Source organism: Priapulus caudatus, unplaced genomic scaffold (genome assembly GCF_000485595.1).
Source record: "Priapulus caudatus unplaced genomic scaffold, Priapulus_caudatus-5.0.1 Scaffold101, whole genome shotgun sequence".
NCBI classification, from domain to species: Eukaryota; Metazoa; Priapulida; class Priapulimorpha; order Priapulimorphida; family Priapulidae; genus Priapulus; species Priapulus caudatus.
Genome location: NW_014577162.1, coordinates 194,716 through 209,804, shown reverse-complemented (window position 1 = coordinate 209,804; position 15,089 = coordinate 194,716). Strand labels below are relative to the sequence as shown.

General features: G+C 40.5%; 1 protein-coding gene across 3 annotated transcripts in view; it reads left to right on the top strand.

The window, feature by feature from the left end:
• Positions 1–829: 829 nt before the first annotated feature.
• Positions 830–15,089, top strand: part of LOC106805141 (platelet-activating factor acetylhydrolase-like) — a 27,020-nt gene continuing 12,760 nt past the window's right edge. The window contains exons 1-3 of one of the 3 annotated variants that reach the window (XM_014806628.1): positions 830–950; positions 7,722–7,890; positions 8,434–8,548. In XM_014806628.1, the coding sequence (XP_014662114.1) occupies positions 7,756–7,890; positions 8,434–8,548 (250 nt within the window). In that variant the 5' untranslated portion in view covers positions 830–950; positions 7,722–7,755. Of the gene's footprint in view, positions 963–7,721; positions 7,891–8,433; positions 8,549–15,089 lie in introns of those variants that run through there. The other 2 variants (XM_014806629.1, XM_014806632.1) reach the window with 2 other exon arrangements.

Sequence of the window (15,089 nt, the reverse complement as noted above, 5' to 3'; positions counted from 1 at the left end):
CAATGTGCCATCAAAACGACCCGTGTATCTTATTTATTTATTTATTTGTTAATCAATTAAATTATTTATTTATTTATTAGCTCATCTGACGTAGTTAGATGCAGCTTGTAGAATCGCATGATTGTGCGTCCGTCCGTGCGTCCGTCCGTCCGTGCGTCAACAGTTGGGCACAAATCTTAACCGCTCGACGTACAGTCACGATATTCGGGACGTCGGGGGGGGGGATCGTGAAAAGGATTCGGGATGACAAATTTAGGGGGTCAATGGTCAAAGGTCAAAGTTGTGTAAACGGAGGGGGAATATATTGCATACACAATGAAAGAGTCCCTTGCAGACAAGTGGAGGGCAAAGAGTGGAGGGAATGGAGGGGGCCCGTGAGGGGCGCCTACTGTGCGTGCGCGGTGCTTGACTTGAACGATTCCGAGGGCTTATTGCGGGATTAGCTTTGTAAAGAGGGGCCTATTTGCTCACGCGCGCGCCCGCTTTAGAAGTTGAAAAACACCCCCCTAACCCGCAAAATTTGGAACGCACATGGGGTAATACCGGCATATATACTAGTGACCCCCCCGGGATATCAACATGAGCTCGACAGCTCTTACTCACTCCGAGTCTTACCGTCAATGTTGTGTCGACAACGCTGGCGATGATACGTTGAAGGAATAGTGTATTTGAATAAACAAATTAAGCATACTAGTACTACCTGGCATATTGTTTGTTATTATGAATTTGCATAGAATTTATTAAAATAGTATAAGCAAAGAAATCATTATAAGCTGGATAGCTGGATAGCTGGATAGTGAACAAGAGAACATCCACGTGTCCGCGAGCATGTTAGTGTTAGTAAATAATATGTCGTGGGAAGTTTATAATGACTAAATATGAATGAGTGGTTGTTGTGTTAGCCGCTTAATTACACACCCTTACATTTGATGTACTGGCGTCGAATTCTGGTAAAGCATAAAGTAAAGTCCTGTTACCACATCTTTTATATACCCGGCTGTGTCGTACTTGAACTACTTCGCGGTTACTGTCAACTTCGTCCCAACAACTTCGTATAGAACTAGTATAGCCATATATAGGTTATACTTATATACTTATAGTTATAGTTATACTTATAGTGAACAATATACACATAGTAATTACGCAGTGGCTATTTAACCGTATACGGCAGGTTATCCATTTCAGCTATTTTACCGTACAGTACTTGGCTAGTATGTTTATGTATGTGTATATATGTATGCTAGAAATGTGTTCAAAAGGTTTCGTATTGGAAACGTGATTAACGGAAAATAGCTTCCAAGTTCTATGATCGAACGGTTACAGCCCTATAGACCGAAGGTTTATTCGAATACGCATTGGCTACACGTCCGGAATCGGTCGCCTAGCCTCCAGGCTACGCATCCGGACATCTACTGATGCCGTATTCGAACGTGAATATGCCGCACATTCACCGATGCCACTATAAACCATATATATGCCCTAACCCTAACCCTAACCCTAACTCATACCCTAACTCTAGCGCCCTAATTCCTTGTGCATACTCGGTTCTGACCTCTCGGTCTAATCAGACCTTCGGTCTATCGGACCTTTGATCTATAGGGCATGCCCCGATCAAACGGGTCCATACCTATGTTCCGGTACCTTCGTGTCCAGTACTCAGTACCTATGTGTCCCGGTACCTATGTTCCGGGTACCTATGTTTCCGCCTATGTCCCGTACCTATATTTCCGGTACCTATGTGTCCCAGGTACCTATGTTTCCAGGTACCTATGTATCCAGTACTATGTGTCCCGTACCTATGTGTCCAGTACACGGTACCATAGGTTTTCCGTCCTATGTTCACTCATATTAAGGGGGTACTATTTAAAGTCATGAGAGAATAAAACTATGCTCAGTATTCTCCCTTAAAGGCATATTCGAGCAATCGATTAATGCAAAGTTGACGATGCTACAGTAACTGGCACTTGTGTAGTTAATAAGTCATTACCTTATAGCCCAACGCGTATTAGTTTGTCCAATATCACTGCTAATTACTAGAAATGTCTAATTGAAATCCGTAAATTTGGTAATTGGCGACACGCTAAATTTATTACTAACAAATTAAACTCGAGTTCGGTTCGTGACGTACATGTGGCTACAGGATGTTGAGCATAGAATTGTTTGTCCCGGGTGAATTGTTTGCTAGTGTTATTATTTGCCTTAGTTGCCACTATATTATATGTTACTTGTAATCTCAAGAACTTCGTATATTCATTTTATTCCGAATCCCAAGAGTAAAACCATAACGTACGGAATGCGACTAGACTACAAGGATCGAAATCACTGACGGCCGAGCATACGTGCGAAAATGTCGTGCACTATAATCTGTATGACACCGCCTCGCCGGTTACGGCCGGTTACGGCCGGAATGGCGGTTTGTAACTGTCTAACAACCGTTTCTTGGACTGCGGATTTCAATTAGATTTCTTAGTAACCAGCAGTGTTGGACAAACTAATAGCGTTTGGCTATAAGGTAATGTACTTATTAACTACACAAGGTGCCAGTTACTGTAGCATTCGTCAACTTTGCATAAATCGATGGTCGGATTATGCTTTAAAATGTCTTAATACAAGATGAATATACTGAATTACAGCACTAACCCTTTAAATACGGGACTCAAAATTCTTTAACCCAAACGAAAAAAAAATTCTGAATTAATCTCAAAATTAATCGCATTCATTATAATATATTAAAATATATGGAAGTTATATAAAAGTCATGGAAAAAAAACGATAATGGAAAATTGAACATTTATAATGATATATAGAATATGTATATATCTATGCTTATACCATGCGAATTTTGCATGGTGTGTCCCCCGCTTAATGCAAAAATTGTGAACTGAACTGGTAGTTTTTTATTTGAAAATTAACTACAAAAACATTTTAATTGTTTTAATTAATTTGTTTGCTGACGTAACAGCCTAGGCCTAATCCTGAAATCCTTTATTTCGTGTACTGGGAAACATAGGTACCGGGAACATGGTACCTGGGTACTGGACAATAGCGTACCGTGGAACAATAGTGCCTGGTACGGGACACATAGTTACCGGGACACATAGGTACCGGGACACAATAGTGCCTGGGTACTGGACACAATAGTTACCGGGACCACATAGGTACCGGACCATGGGACCTTGGGGTAACTGGGACACATAGGTACCGGGACACATAGGTACCGGGCACATAGGTACTGGGGCGTCTGGGACAATAGGTAGACACTAGGTATGAACCGCCATCAACAGGGCTACAATGTTGACTAGAAATAATATGGGATTTGAACCTTTAAAATTTTCTAGATAGCTAAACCTTATGGGATTGCGAATCATGTGATGATTGGAATGAATTATGTTGATGACGGCATAAATATATACGTCAATCAAATGTTGGTGATACGTTAAAATTAGGCGGAGGATGGATACTTCTGCCGTATAGCGAGTTAAATTATCACTGCCTATAATAATTAATACATCATGATATAACATTAAGTCATTATACATCAGGTTGCTACTGCCACCTGTGGAAGTGCCAGCCCCCTTCACATGTTGAGATTGGAATTTGTTGGGAATACAGGCGTATGCGGAGTCATAGCTGCTAGTCCAGCAATTTGACTGACTGGTCACCCCTTTCACACTGCTTTTTATTTCCACGCAGGTTTTTTCTCGATTTTAATTATTATCAAGAGATTTGGTCATTAGTGGATTAATGACACAACACTTCACTTAAGCTGACGCCCAGCATCACATGTCACTGTAGTACACATGGAAGAGTGAGCTACGGTATACAACTACTGACACCAGAGACCTCCATATACCTGGCAACACCAAAATTCACCTATTACTACACTGCGTGTGTGTGGTTGTTGCTGTGCTGGTGTAGCCAGGTCCGGGTTACAATACTGTTTTGCGCGGATGCTGTGGCACATATCCATCCTGAGATATATGATGGTTAACATTAAGAAATGTAATATATAATATACGGCTTTAAAAAGCCACGCCATATGCACCCTGTAACGGTAATCTCACAGTTGATGCTGAAATTCGACTTACTACGTCACGACAATTTCTATGGTAAAATTTGTAAAATTTTTGTTGCCATTTTTTACAATTAAAAGATAAGAACTATGGGGACTACACGTATTGTCAAATTCTTACCTGATAAGAATATTTTTCAACTAGTTAAAAAACGCAAAAACCTGGAACGATTTGATATTAATGTTCCCAACATTATTGTTGCTATGGGCTATACATGTTATGAGTCATGAGTGTATGTTTACACATCAAACAATATAATAAACAGGAAGTATATATGCCAGTAATTTAAAGGATACGTAGAGCTCTAAAGATTTTACTGCATACAACTGTAACTTAACTGTATAACAAATCGTCTATACCTACACGTATTTGTTACCAGAATACCTAATTTAATTGTCTATAGATTAATTCACACATCAACGCTACGAAATTGTGAACGGCGCCATGAACACCGCGACCAGTGCTGCCACTTCACAAGGAAGTGCAGTATATTTACGGTGACGTAATAATTTAATGCATGATGCAAAGCAGAGTAGCAACTTCGACACTTTAATGCATATTTGTATAACTAATATTAATATCAATGAGCATATGTTTATATATCTTGCTGTATAATATAGTTCATGATAATGTCTTGCCACTTAGTTTGGAAGTTACTCTTATAATATCAACCACGAGGAGAATGATTATGTTGCTTTATATTTCTCTGTAATACAAGTTCTGCAATGAAGTAAGAAATTTGGACGAAAATATCTATACAAATAGGGGGTAAAGAGTGCACCAATGCTTACATTAACGACATTTGTCATACCATTGCAGTCAATGGGTGAGCATTAGGTGGTGATTGTGGTGGGAGAGGGTGCAGATATGCTTTAATTAACATTATATCAGCAGACTATAATTAATAACAGAATAAATCAGTTCACGCAGCATTAGGCATAATAAAAATATTCGTTTGTTTGCCCTCAACCGACCGACCCGCCAAAAGGGGCGACAACTCAAAAAATTATTGATCTTTCCCATTCTTTTTAGCTCATCTGAATAGTCAGATTCAGCTTGTAAGATCGCATGAATCGTCGGGCGGTCCGTCCGTCCGTCGGCGTCCGTTCCGAGCGTCCGTCCGTCCGGTTCCGTCACAGTTGGGCACAAATCTTAACCGCTCGACGTACGGTCACGATATTCGGGAACGTGGGGGCGTAATCCGAAAACGATTGGATGTCGAAGCTGGGGGTCAAAGTCAAAATGTCAAGAGGTGTAAAGAAGGAGGGAACAATTGACCTCCTTAGCTTAAAGGACAGTACCCTCTAGCGATTTTACTGCCATACAACGTACTTACTGTAGCAAGAATCGTCTATACCACATGTTTAATTTGTCACCGAGCATACTTAATTAATTATTTACACATCAACGCTACAAAATTTGAACGGCGCCTATGACACACCGCGACCGTGCTGCCACCCTGAAAGTTTGCGTATTTGCATTTTTATATTTGCAAGGTAAATATGACCCGAGGGTAATCACATAAAAGTGCAATTTATATTTATACGCTAAATGGCTATTTAAACGGAACGATATTCATTTTAGGGCAAATTTATCCATATTATAACTGAAACTATATGTCGTTTATAAGATATTACAATCCTTTTGCTTTTAAATGAATAAATAAGAATTACCTCGGTCTGTAGCCCTTGCTGGAAAATGGTTTTCGCGCAACTTCTCAGATCGTGCGCTCTGAGTGGCGCCACCGCTCGTTGTAATCAAACTGTAGTCGTTATTTTAAAACATTTTTTAAAAATATTTCTAATAGTGATTGAAGCATGAAACTTTTATGTTAGCGCAATTATAACCTAATTAGCTGAAAATAACCCTAGAACCTAGAGGCTACTGTTCCTTTAGGTATAGGGAGGAAATGCAGAATTGCGGCACAAATCTAAACGGCTCGACCTAGGTCGTGATAGTCGGTGTTATAGCATTCATGGTTAGAAAAGCCATCACTGTGCCGAAATTGGAGGTCAACAGTGTCAAAGGTCATTTGGGCCACCTGGGCAGATTTTAGACATTTTCTGAGGACATGGTGTCTGGAGGATAGCGATTTAAAACTTTTTTGTTTCAGCGGGTGACCTAGCATTTTTATGCATTATTGAAAGGACCCATGAAATCTACTTTCTGCTTAATGCGAAGAGTAATGCATGTCAGATACCTTTTGACCCTCAAGAGGAGGGTTAAACTTGGATTTGTTAACTTCTGTTAGAAAGAATTTGACTGCCGGGTTGCTAGTAGAATCTTACATGCCTGGATGTATGAGGCTACAATGTCACAGTGAAATTTCAAAGACTAAATTTGGTTAAAGAAGGTGTATGTTCCTTAAATCGTATAATTTCTATGGCATTCTGTACTGTCAGTATGTTACATGTAACGTATTGCCACTGCAGTGGCTGCTGCCAGTGCATGTGTTGGAGCGTTTTTGCCTGCATTAATTGGTTACAGCGTGGCAGCTCTCTATTGCAGTCTGGTAGGCTTGCGTAGGTAAATGGATGAGTGCTTACCTATTCTGTCTTGCAAATAGTTGTTGCTACTATTGCTTACTACGTACGATCAGAAGCTTCCATCTTTAATCTGAGACACTTAAGTTAAACGTACGCGCCATCTCGTGGCAACTTTCATAACGATGTCCCAACACATTCCTTCTTGAGAGGTTCCTGATACCCACCCTGTGCATTTCCACTGTTTCGGCGTGTATGTGAAACATTTGGACTAACAAGGGTTTAACTTAGAATTCCCACCACTCTACCACAGAGTCACCGCATTAGACGTTAGATGAGCGCTGTCGCTCCGCGGCACTTGTTTATACAAATTGTATCACTGTACATTATCTAAATCTGTAGGCAGGGTGCGAGGAGTCAAGTCGGACTCCCTGATTTGACATATGCAGGAGTCTGTGTGACTCCCTGAAAATTCTGCCATATAAACTAGTTCGTTCCGGAGCACGGCCTCGTGGGATGAGCGCATTTTTTTAGGTAATGTCCAAAGAAAATTTGGCAGACGTGCAACTGCATGAATCTTAAAAATAAGCACATGCGTTATTGTTAATATCTTTAATTTTGAACCTCGAACTGCGGACTCCCTCATTTTGCAGCGGACTCGTTCTTTTTCAGGTTAAGGAGTTCGCTGGACTCCCGTGTTCAAAAGTTAATTTCTACCCTTGTGTAGGCAATACATTATAGCTGCGTTCACATGCGACTCCGTATTTATAAAATTCGGTATTTGCGAGATACCGAATCTGAGACAAATACGCGACCGAGCGTTCACACGCTGTTTCGCGGCTCCAGAAATGCTGTATTTGCGAGCTGCGAGCTGCTTTAGTACACTGAAAAAAAAACAATGCATCCAAGCGAACAATCAAGCGAACAATGCGAAATAAACAATCAGTGCACAGCAACTGCCAATAAAATACGTAGACTGGTCCGGGCTCGACATACTCGCGTTACGCGATTGTAACTGTCGAGCGCGAAAAATTGGCCTCAGATCTAGGATATTGATTGGTCCATAAATCCACCTATCTGAGGATCAATCCTTATTCTATATTAGCATTCATTTGGTAAATGCCTCTGACGTATATGAGTGACACGTGACCTCTTTTGATTTTAGCTTTATACTTCTTGAGTACTATTCAACCAAGAGGATGCCACACATGCCAAAACATTTGCCGCTTCCAAAGGGAGACCACATTGTTGGTGCCCTCGATGTCATGACTGGGCCAATGAAAGATGGGACGTTTTTAAGACTGTACTACCCGATTCCACACTGTGATGTAACTGTGCGTGTTCCATCTTGCACATAACTAACTACCAGTATGAAATATTGATTGGTTAGAACACATCAGCTCTTATTAAAATGTGTACTGCAGATTTTTAGCTTAGTGAAGCTATATTTTCAAACCTCCTGGACGTAGCTATTTTAGAATGCTATACATGCACAACAGTCATTCACATGAAGTGAAGTGAATAACATCTGGTGTCCTATGAAGCGTTGAAGTCATATATGTGCCTAAAGCTAACTCTACGGATAATAAATAGCCTTAATAAGTTTAAAGTTTTATAGAATGTTAGTGAGTGTTATGTGTTATGGACAGTATGTTGGGTTTTGAACAGGAGATATAGATGCATCCCCCTCTTCCCAGAACATTTATATCATATTACTATAATTATATCAACTAGAAGTCATAGAATAAATAAATCAGGAGGGTGCATATTATTTTAGAATCAGTAATACCACTTGGGAAAATTTGCACAAGCTCCCAAGCCTTGACTATAGCGTCAGAATGATGTTAAGCATTTAACCAGTTACTTGTGTCATGCAGAACTACAATAAAAGATGGCCTGCGTGGGCGGAGAGAACACAATACGTCGATTCTTACATCAAAATCATGAGGTGGCCACTGTTTGCAGGGCGTTGGTTAGCTAACTGGCTTATAGGTAAGCGTTCTTATCCTTTATTTCCCGCGACTTTTATTTACATTTATACACTCTTTAACTAGGAGGTGTTCATTGATTAATACCAGATACGATTTACTCCTAGAACTAACTGTTTCTGTTTTAGGACTACATTATATAACTGACGCCTTCTGTCCACTGTGACCTGTTATTGATGAGTGGTTATATGATATGAGTCTTACTTTCATATCCACAGCTATATTGCTATAGCTGCCTTGTAAATCTATTTGTCTGGCTACATTAAAGTTTTATCCCATTTAAGTGTGACCAGAGTAAGTACATCAGAATGTAAAGCTACTCATGTCATATACCTTTGGAACCGATTGTCTGTGCTCACATCACTAACAACTTACTGAGTATGTCAGTGCAAGAATTGATATACCTAGATGTTAGTGCAATGATGCTGCACTGGGCATAACATAATCATGATCAAAATGTATAACCATGATAGTTAGTTTATAAGCTGATTATGTGTTCCTAGCAGTATGAAATGGTGTTGGATCATGATGCATGTGCTTGAATTCTGCACATGCCTTTTATGTGCATTAGTTTTATATACGTAGTAAATAATAGTTCATAATATTTCTAGTTAAATAAGGAGTCTTGATCCCGTCTAATTCTTTGGTATAATATCATAAATGTAGCAATAATACTAATGTCACAAATGTGACAATAATGTCACAGTTTATTAAGCCGATTTATAATAAACAATCTGTGTAGTCATACATTTAATGACTGCCTTCTTTTTTTACAATGCATCATATGCCAATAATATTCACCCGCACTACCATTTATATATGTTGAGGTATAAAATTCTGCTGCTCTTGTCCAGTCGAAGCGGTCGTCGAGCGTCCGTTCCGTCCGTCCGTCAACAGTTGGGCACAAATCTAACGCTCGACGTACGGTCACGTATTCGGGACGTGGGGGGGTAATCCGAAAACGAGTTGGGATGTCGAAGCTGGGGGTCAAAGGTCAAGGTCAAGAGGTGTAAAAGAGGGGAACATTGACTCCTACTTAAAGGGACAGTAGCCTCTAGGATTTTACTGCATACAACTGTACTTACTGTATGCAAATCGTCTATACCACATGTATTTGTCACCAGATACTTAATTAATATTTACACATCAACGCTACAAAATTTGAACGGCGCCATGACACCCGCGACCGTGCTGCCACCCTGAAAAAGTTGCGTATTTGCATTTTTATTTTGCAGGTAAATGACGAGGGCTATCACAAAAGTGCAATTATATTATATACCTAAATGCTATTTAACCGAACGATATTCTTTAGGGCAAATTTATCCACTATTATAACTGAAACATATATGTCGTTTATAAGATATTACAATCCTTTTGCTTTTAAATGAATAAATAAGAAATACCTCGGTCTGTAGCCCTTGGCTGGAAAATGGTTTTGCGCAACTTCTCAGATCGTGCGCTCTGAGTGGCGCCACCGTCGTTGTAATCAAACTGTAGTCGTTAGTTTTAAAACATTTTTTAAAAAATTTTAATAGTGATTGAACCATGAAACTTTTATATGTAGCGCAATTATAACCTAAATTAGCTGAAAATAACCCTAGAACCTAGAGGTACTGTTTTCTTTAAGGTATAGGAGGAAATGCAGAATTGCGGCACAAATCTAAACGGCTCGACCTAGGCTCGCTGATAGTCGGTGTATAGCATCATGGTAGGAAAAGCCATCACTGTGCCGAAATTGGAGGTCACAGTCAAAGGTCATTGGGCCTAGGGCAGATTTTAGACATTTTCTGAGGACATGGGTCTGACGGAGAGCGATTGAAAAACTTTTTTGTTTCAGCGGTGACCTAGCATTTTTATGCATTATGAAAGGACCATGAAATCTACTTTCTGCTGACATGCGAAGAGTAAGTGTAGATAACCTTTTGACCCTCAAGAGAGGGTTAAACTTGGATTTGTTAACTGTCTGTTAGAAAGAATTTGACTGCCGGGTTTGCTAGTAGAATCTATACATGCCTGATGTATGAGGCTACAATGTCACAGTGAAATTTCAAAAAGCTAAATTTGGTTAAAGAAGGTGTATGTTCCTTAAATCGTATAATTTCTATGGCATTCTGTACTGTCAGTTGTTTACATGTAACGTATGCCACTGCAGTGGCTGCTGCCAGTGCATGTGTTGGAGCAGTTTTTGCTGCATTAATTGGTTACAGGTGCAGCTCTCTATTGCAGTCTGTAGGCTTGCGTAGGTAAATGGATGAGTGCTTACCTTTCTGTCTTGCAAATAGTTGTTGCACTATTGCTACTACGTACGATCAGAGCTTCCATCTTTAATCTGAAGACACTTAAGTTAAACGTACGCGCCATCTCGTGGCAACTTTCATAACGATGCCCAACGAACATTCCTTTGAGAAGGTCCTGATACCATCCCTGTGCATTCCACTGTTTCGGCGTGTATGTGAACACATTTGGGACTAACAGGGTTTACTAGAATCCAGCACTCCACCACGAGTCACCGCAGTAGACGATTAGAATGAGCTCATTCAGTGGATTAATGAACACAACACTCACTAGCATGACCCAGCAGCATCACATGTCACTGTAGTACACATGGAGAGTGAGCTAGGTTACAACTACTGACACCAGAGACCTCCATATACCTGGCAACACCAATCACCTAATTACTACACTGCCGCTGTGTGTGGTTGTACTGTGCTGGGTGTAGCCAGGTCGGGTATACAATACTGTTTGCGATGCTGGTGGCACATATCCATGAGATATAGGATGGTTAACATTAAGAAATGTAATTATAATTACGGCTTAAAAACAGCCATATGAACCTGTAACGTAATCTCACAGTTGTGCTGAAATTGACTACATCACGAAATTTCTATGGTAAAATTTGTAAAATTTTTGTTGCCATTTTTTTACATTAAAAGTAAGAACTAATGGGACTAAACGTATTGTCAAATTCTTACCTGATAAGAATATTTCTCAACTAGTTAAAAAACCAAAAAACCTGGACGATTTGATATTAATGTTCCCAACATTAATTGCTTGCTATGGGCTATACATGTATGAGTCATGAGTGTATGTTCACATCAAACAATATAATAAAACAGGAAGTATAATGCAGTAATTTAAAGGGATAGTAGACTCTAGAATTTTACTGCATACAACTGTACTTACTGTATAACAAATCGTCTATACCTACACGTATTTGTTACCAGATACCTAATTTAATTGTTATAATTAATTACACATCAACGCTACGAAATTTGAACGGCGCGATGACACCCGCGACCGTACTGCCACTTCAAAGAAGTGCAGTATATTTACGGTGACGTAATCACTTTAATGCATGATGCAAAGCAATTAGCAACTTGACACTTTTAAATGCTATTTATAATAATATTAATATCATGAGCATATGTTTATACTCTTGCTGTATATATATGTTCATGATAATGTCCTTGCCACTTAGTTTGAATTACTCTTATAATATCCACCAACAGGAGAATGATTATGTTCTTTATATTCTCTGTAATACAAGTTCTGCAATGAAGTAAGAATTGGAGGAAATATCATCATATATGGGTACAGAGTGCACCATGTAATTAGCGACATTGTCATACCATTGCAGTCAATGGGTGAGCATTATGGTGGTGATGTGTGGGAGCAGGTCAATATGCTTTAATTAACACTTATATCAGCAGACTATAATTAATAACAGAATAATCATTCACGCATTAGGCCATAATAAAAATATTGTTTGTTTGCCCTCAACCGACCGACCCGCCAAAAGGGGCCAACTCAAAATTTTTTATTGATCTTTCCCATTCTTTTTTAGCTCATCTGACATGGTCAGATGCATCTTGTAGAATCGCATGATCGTCCGTGCGTCCGTCCGTGCGTCCGTGCGTCCGTCCAACTACACAGGGGTTTTTCATACCCCTCTATGGCTCGCTTAACTGGCCCTTGGATTGGTGCCTCGCAAGCTTTCACATGGATGTCACGCCAAGGACCGGAACCATCGGTTGCAAGTGGGCGCCACCTTTGATCTCATCGTATGAGGGGTCGGCAGCACCTGGGCCTGATCTTCCCACCTCTTCAGTCTCTGGCAGTGTTTGTAGGCGTTGCGTTTGGATTCCATCAATCATTGGTTCTCCCTCAGCCACTCAACCCATCAGAATCTCTCTGGCCTGCGCTGATGCGTAGCACATTCTTTGATTTTCCTGGCCTTGCTAGGGTTGGCCAGCATTCTTCTTCTTGGATTTGGGTAGAGAACCAGAGCGCATGTCATCAGAAGAACATGACTGCTGCATTATTGAATGAGTGTGATGAATTGGATGAGTCATCGGGTCAATGGTTCTCTACGAGGAGGAAGTTGGAGACGGCTGGAAGACTTGGACCGTGGACCTGGCTCGGGTAGAGGCCTTTAACAGAGTATACAGGTTTTTACCACTGACGCGATATTCGCAACTACACTGCAGGTCCAACGCAACTTGTAAGTTTTTGAACGCAACTCAAAACGGCAACTCGTAAGTTCTGCACGCACTCACGACGCAACTCGCACGGCAACTCGAACGGGGCTAGGTGATCGGCAGGATATTGGGGATCATCAAAGTTTCAGTTCGCAACCGCAACGCAACCCACAGCAGCAACCCACAACGCAGACCCACACGCAACCACACCCAACGCCAGCACGCCAACTCACACGCAACCAAGTTGAATAGGTTAATTGTTGATTTGGGTTGCGTTTGGTGCGTATAAAAATATTTTATTACCACGGCAACTATAGGTTTCGCAGCATACGCTATGGTGTGACGCGCCTTAAGTTTTAAAGTTTTAATAGAAATGTTAGTGAGTGTTAATGTGTTATGGACAGTAATGTTGGGTTTTGAACAGGAGATATAGATGCATCCCCCTCTTCCCAGAACATTTATATCATATTACTATTTATATCAACTAGAGTCATAGAATAATAAATCAGGAGGGTGCATATTATTTTAGAATCAGTAAATACCACTTGGGAAAATTTTGCACAAGCTCCCAAGCCTTGACTATAGCCGTCAGAATGATGTTAGCATTTAATCCAGTTACTTGGTGTTCATGGCAGAAACTACAATAAAAATGGCCTGCGTGGGCGCGAGAGAACACAATACGTCGATTCTTAACATCAAAATCATAGAGGTGGGCCACTGTTTGCAGGCGTTGGTTAGCTAACTGGGCTATAGGTAAGCGTTCTTATCCTTTATTTCCCGCGACTTTTATTTTACATTTATACACTCTTCAACTAGGAGTGTTGCATTGATTAAATCCAGATACGATTTACTCCTAGAACTAACTGTTTCTGTTTTAGGACTACTATATAACTGACCCTTCTGTCCCACTGTGACCTGTTATTGATGAGTGGTTAATATGATATGAGTCTACTTTCATATCCACAGCTATATTGCTATAGCTGCCTTGTAATATCTTGTCTGGCTACATTAAAGTTTTTATCCCATTAAGTGGACCAGAGTAAGTACATCAGAATGTAAAGCTACTCATGTCATATACCTTTGAACCGATTGTCTGTGCTCACATCACTAACAACTTACTGAGTATGTCAGTGCAAGAATTGTATATACCTAGATGTAGTGCAATGATGCTGCACGACTGGCATAACATAATCATGATCAAAATGTATAACCATGATAGTTAGTTTATTAAGCTGATTATGTGTTTGCCTAGAGCAGTAATGAAAGGTGTTTGGATCATGATGCATGTGCTTGAATTCTGCACCATGCCTTTTATGTGCATTAGTTTTATATACGTAGAAATAAATAGTTCATAATATTTTCTAGTTAAATAAGGAGTTTGATCCGCTAATTCTTATGGTATAATATCATAAATGTAGGCAATAATACTAATGTCACAAATGTGACAATAAGTCACAGTTTATTAAGCCGATTTATAATAAACAATCTGTGTAGTCATAACATTAATGACTGCCTCTTTTTTTACAATGCATCATATGCCAATAAATTCACCCGCACTACCATTTATATATGTTGAGGTATAAAAATTCTGCTGCTCTTCCTAATTATAGAGGAAATTGTGTGTGTGTGTGTGTGTGTGTGCGTGCGTGCGTGCGTGCGTGCGTGCGTGCGTGCGTTCGTGCGTGTGCGTGCGTGAGCACGTGTGCATGTGCATGCGTGGTGCCTGTGTGTGTGGTGCCTGTGTATGTGTGTTGTGTGTGCGTGCGTGCGTGCGTGCGTGCGTGCGTGGTGCAGTGCGTGCGTGCGTGCGTGCGTGCGGTGTCGTGAGCAGTGCCTGTGTGTGTGTGTGTGTGCGAGCGTGCGTGCGTGCGTTCGTGCGTGCGTGCGTGTGCACATGCGCATGTGTGTGTGCCTGTGTGTGCTCGCGCGCGTGCGTGCGCAGTGCCTTTGTGTGTGTGTGTTAGACGTAAATAGATATGAGCACCAACAAAATGCGAGCAAGCACACTGAGTTTTATGCAAATACTGCTAAAGGTGATCACACCTCTCTAGACTGGTGTAGCTAGTG